Below are 4,773 nucleotides of genomic sequence, written 5' to 3'. Positions count from 1 at the left end.
CTTGTACATAGGAGGATTAGAGTGGTTTGTGAGGGCTCTGATACTAAATGTAAGATACTTAGTTATGGAAGTGTCACAATTATAGTTCTATCGAGATTGCTTGAGGCTCGTATCCCTATTGTATATACAACTCATCATTCCAATCTGAATCTCGTTATCATTCCAAATCATCCAATATATCGCTTGGGGTGGGTTATTATCTCCTCCGCTAAGGAATACGGATATACATTTGTGCATAAATACTTTTATCATACCACAAAATCATATATATCTCGGTTTTGAATAAAAGACACCAATTCCTTATCTCAACAAAGAAATTAAACCTGATAAATACACAAGGCTTACAATATAATTATCTTCTCTTTCTCTCTCTTCTCTTTTCCATTTCCTTTTACCTCTTTTTATCTTGTTATTCATAACTCCTCTTTTCCAATCTTTCTTCTTGGGTCAGTCCGTTGTCATTGGTTGGGTAATGCAACACCTGAACCGGGCCTTCCGAACAGTCGTCATGATCTCTGTCTCTGCATGCTCGAGCATTCTCACGACTTCAGTGAAAGATGGCCTCACGTCAGGGTTTGCATCCCAACATCTCGTCATGATCTCACAAAGAACAGGTAAGCAGTCATTCGGAATGTTAGGGCGGACACCCTTATTCACAACTGCAAATGCTGCCTGTACCGCTGTCATGTTCTGGAATGGAAGCATCCCTGTTATAAGTTCCCAAAGAACTATCCCAAAGCTATAAACGTCAACTTTCTGTGTATAATGCCTGTGCTGGATCATCTCCCTGCACACAGTCAAACAACCAAAGAGTGCAATTATGTACCCACTTATAGGGGTATCCATGCCAACAACTATGTATTAATGAAACAGATAACATCCAGCCATGATAAAGTTGCAAAACAAGCTAGCACCGGAAGCCAGTAATAGCTGATGAGATTTAAATAAATAAAAAATCAATGATGCAATAACACTCAGTTCATATGATATACTTTAAGGGCAACAAGCCAAAAAAAAAAAAATTGAAGTGATTAGTTAATCGATCCTAGTTTCATAGATACTAATAGCTAATACCGACATTTTCATATGGGAGAGCCCTGCAGGAAAACGAATTATTTTAATTAAAATATGTAAAAACAAAATTATTATTAAAAAGAAGACCTGAAAAAATTATAACAACAAACCATTATGGAATTGGACATCAATTTTAAAGTCCATCCTATGCAGAAAAAAGACAGGCTACAGCACTTGAGCTACCCTCAGGTTACAGCGCACGGTGCATCGCACATTAATCATGTAATTATAGACTCACAGTCAAATTATTTTCCAACACCTGAGTACACAGTATAGACTCCAGAATCAAATTACTAGACCCCAACTTCACATCTACATGTCACGACCCTTCCAATTATAATCCATTCAACACATCAATATGTTCCAACTAACACAACCATACATGTATCATCTGTGTCTCCATCTAACTGCAAGCTTCTTTTTCCATTTTTTTTTTTTTTCCTCCAAAAAGAGAACACCATAAAAGCACAACCATACATGCATCTTATGTGTCTCCATCATGGAGAACGGTTGTAACACATCCTCCTGTGCTAAGAGAAGAACCCAAATTTCAATCTTAAGAGCCAGCTTCTCCATACAACCTTTCCCAAGAGTGACTACAACAGTACCCAGCACCATGACTCACCAGGGCAGGAAAATTGCCATTGTGCTTGGTTTCGTTTCTGAGTTCAACCGATGATCCTCAAACAGTGCATGATAGACTTACAATTCACCTATTCACAACCCACTTCTCCCCGTCAACTCGTCATTGCAAGATGCGTGACGCACCACAACTGTTCTTATGCATGAACTCCATGCCCCAAAAAATTTTCGACTTGTTCTGGAACCAAATCATGATTCAATTTCAGTTGATTGACTTATGAGTTGCTTGGAAAAAGTTATTCTAGTCTGATTTCTTTTCTTATTTCTTCTTTTCTGGGATGGGATGCAGAAAGGTTTTGAATGAAGTTTGAGTTATGTGAAACTATTTCGTATAACGGACAGCAATAAATCATGGTCTGAGTGAAATTATCTTGATTACTATCAGACACGGTATCTTCTTAGGGTTGTTGAAGCAAGCCTATGCATTGCCAGGCTATTGTAGAACAAGTATTTAATTTTACAACGAAAATCAAGAGACACAAAAACATATTAGTCAATGTCTTTCATTTCAAAGACGTAAACAGAGAACCTTCGTGTATTGCTCAGTATGGAAAAAGACAAGTACTCTCCAAGGTAAGTTCAAGAACTTCTCTGACATAGACACTCTAAATCTTTTTGTCGATAAAGTTGTCGATAAATCTTTTTGCTTAATTGATGTAACATACAATTCCACACGAAACTTTTTAAAATGCTTTCTAACATGGTACATACCTACTAACAAGCAACGAAGAGACCCAATAAATAAAGATAAAAACGAGAATAAATAAAAAAAAGAAGCAAAATCAAATACGGGGTACATGCCTACTAATTAGCAACGGCAAAAGACCAAGGCAGAGAAGACACCAAATATTAGTAACCAAATGATAAGGCGCATTTATATCTGCCAAAAAAGAAGTATACTTATCTGGAAGGCATTCACACAACTGTCACATTGAAATTAAAGTTGTCTAAAAAAAGGCCAGACTGAGAATTGAGAATTCAATAGAAGATGCTGAAGCATATAAAAGCCATGATTCCATGAAAGCAGCTCCCAAAGGGGAATATAAAGTAGATGAGCCAATCACAGCACCAAAGCAATAAGATATTTCAGCTAAAGAGTTAGAAGTCTTACGGCGCCATCCAGCGGTATGTTCCAGTCTCCGGAGTCATTCCTTCCGTCTGCACCTCAATACGGGCAACTCCAAAATCAGCAATTTTTATAGATTTGTCTGAAGAAATCAACAGGTTGTCAGATTTCAAGTCCCGGTGAATCAGACCGAGCCCATGAACATATGCAAAACCCCTCGCAACATCCAAAGCTTGCTTGACTGCTAATTTCAATGGAACCGATCGGCTCTGCCGCTTCGCCAAGAACTGCCTAAGTGAACCCCCCTTAGCATACTCTGTTACAATGCACCAAACCATTGGCTTACGGCAGGCACCAATGAAACGAACTATGTTTGGATGCTTCAATGTAGCCAGCATCTTGACTTCCTGTTGAAACTGCTGCTCCATCAGCTGAGCCCTTTCTGGGTCATTTTCAGGCCGCTCCAAAAGTTTGATGGCAACATCCTCACCATTGTAGCTACCTCTATATAGCTTCCCAAAAGCACCTTGTGCAAAAGCTTCACCCATGTTTAGCTTTCTTAAGTCAATTGTCCAGTCCTCGTAATTCTCAAGCCCCTCTGTCAAGGAATGGCTGTCCAGTAGAGCTCGAGCAAGTTGATCATGACTTAGAGCATGTGTGACTCTTCCTCGTCGATTAACACTCTGTTGCACAGAATAGTTATCCTTAACACGTCGCCGCAGCCCTTGGTGGTTCAAGATGCGAGTGTGGGAATCATTAGTATTTGAAGCAACGCTGCTGTTGTCTACAGACATGGTCACAGAGCCTCCATCGTTGCTCGTTTGCATACTGTCGATGGACATGTTGGTACCCTCACCCTCATGGAGTTTGTGGTAGAAGCCTTGCGACAAATCATCAAAGTTGTTACCATGGTTGGTTAGACCAATTATTCCAGTGAATTTGGCGCCGCCCTCCAACATTTTCTTCTCTCAGAGAAAAGCAAATTCCTCAAATTTTCCCCACTTCTTCCGCATACAAAATATCAAATTTCGAACTCAATAGCCCCTTCTCTCTTTCGAAACCCTGAAACCAAGACCGACCCACAAAATATCGTAAGCAGACGGTTGAATACAATGAGGAGCAAAGAAACCATCATAGGGTTTTGTTTGGAAGTAGAAGAGCAGAAGACAGGACAGTATTCCTTAGGACTAGCATCAAATAAGAATAAAATCCCGAAATTTAAGAATAAAATCAACTTAATCAAGAAGACATTTATGGAAATTACTCATTATTAAGAACAATACGCCAACATATGCGAAATCAGACAATCAATTTAAAGAAATAATCTGAAAAAAATCGACAGATCATTCAAATGACAAGGAGTTAAGGGAAATCACACAACCCCATCTATTAAATGGGAAACGGATTGACAAGCAGCCATCAAAATTCGAATTACGGATGATCCCATCTAATCAGATAATTCGAATTATGGATGATCATCTGAGACGAGCACGTACCTCAATCAGACAAAATCGAGGGCAGCAGTCGGATGGAATCGAGTACGCAGGAAACAAAGACCTCTCTTCCTCTCAGTCTCCCAAGTCGTCCTTTCTTCTCTCTCTTACTTTCCCTTTTTTTTTTCATTTCTATTTTTCTATATATGTCCTTTCTTCTCTCTCTTATTTTCCTTTTTTTTTTTTCATTTCTATTTTTTTATATATGTTTTTGTTGTAGAATGCCGCGTTTTCATTTCTATTTTTTTATATATGTTTTTGTTGTAGAATGCCGCGTGGAGAGAAAGAGAGTGAATAATAGATTTGAGAAATTGTGTATTAATTCTTTAATACTTATGCTTTTATTTATGAGAATTTTAACGAAATACTTTCGGTACTATTTATTTTAACGAAAAATCATATTTTTACACTAAAAAGTCAATCCCGGTAATATTCATTTTACCCTTTATTTTGTCATTATCGTTAAAACTCAAAGTTTTTAAACTTTTTTCATTAGTT

At 38.1% G+C, this 4,773-nt stretch overlaps 1 protein-coding gene across 2 annotated transcripts; it reads right to left on the bottom strand.

Moving 5' to 3' along the window:
• Positions 1-228: 228 nt before the first annotated feature.
• LOC137737641 (serine/threonine-protein kinase STY13) lies at positions 229-4,482 on the bottom strand. 2 transcript variants are annotated; one of them, XM_068477182.2, is made up of 3 exons: positions 4,279-4,482; positions 2,828-3,844; positions 229-787 (listed from the first exon to the last, which is right to left on the bottom strand). In XM_068477182.2, exons 2-3 carry the CDS (start codon positions 3,739-3,741, stop codon positions 448-450), a joined length of 1,254 nt encoding a protein of 417 aa, XP_068333283.1. In that variant the 5' UTR covers positions 3,742-3,844; positions 4,279-4,482; the 3' UTR covers positions 229-447. The 2 variants fall into 2 exon arrangements, with proteins under 2 accessions (XP_068333283.1, XP_088539132.1); XM_088683006.1 differs by having other exon boundaries at positions 4,164-4,301.
• Positions 4,483-4,773: the final 291 nt, after the last annotated feature.

Source organism: Pyrus communis, chromosome 13 (genome assembly GCF_041283825.1).
Source record: "Pyrus communis isolate YQ-2024b chromosome 13, ASM4128382v1, whole genome shotgun sequence".
Classification (NCBI taxonomy): domain Eukaryota; kingdom Viridiplantae; phylum Streptophyta; class Magnoliopsida; order Rosales; family Rosaceae; genus Pyrus; species Pyrus communis.
This window is presented reverse-complemented; position numbering and strand designations above follow the sequence as displayed.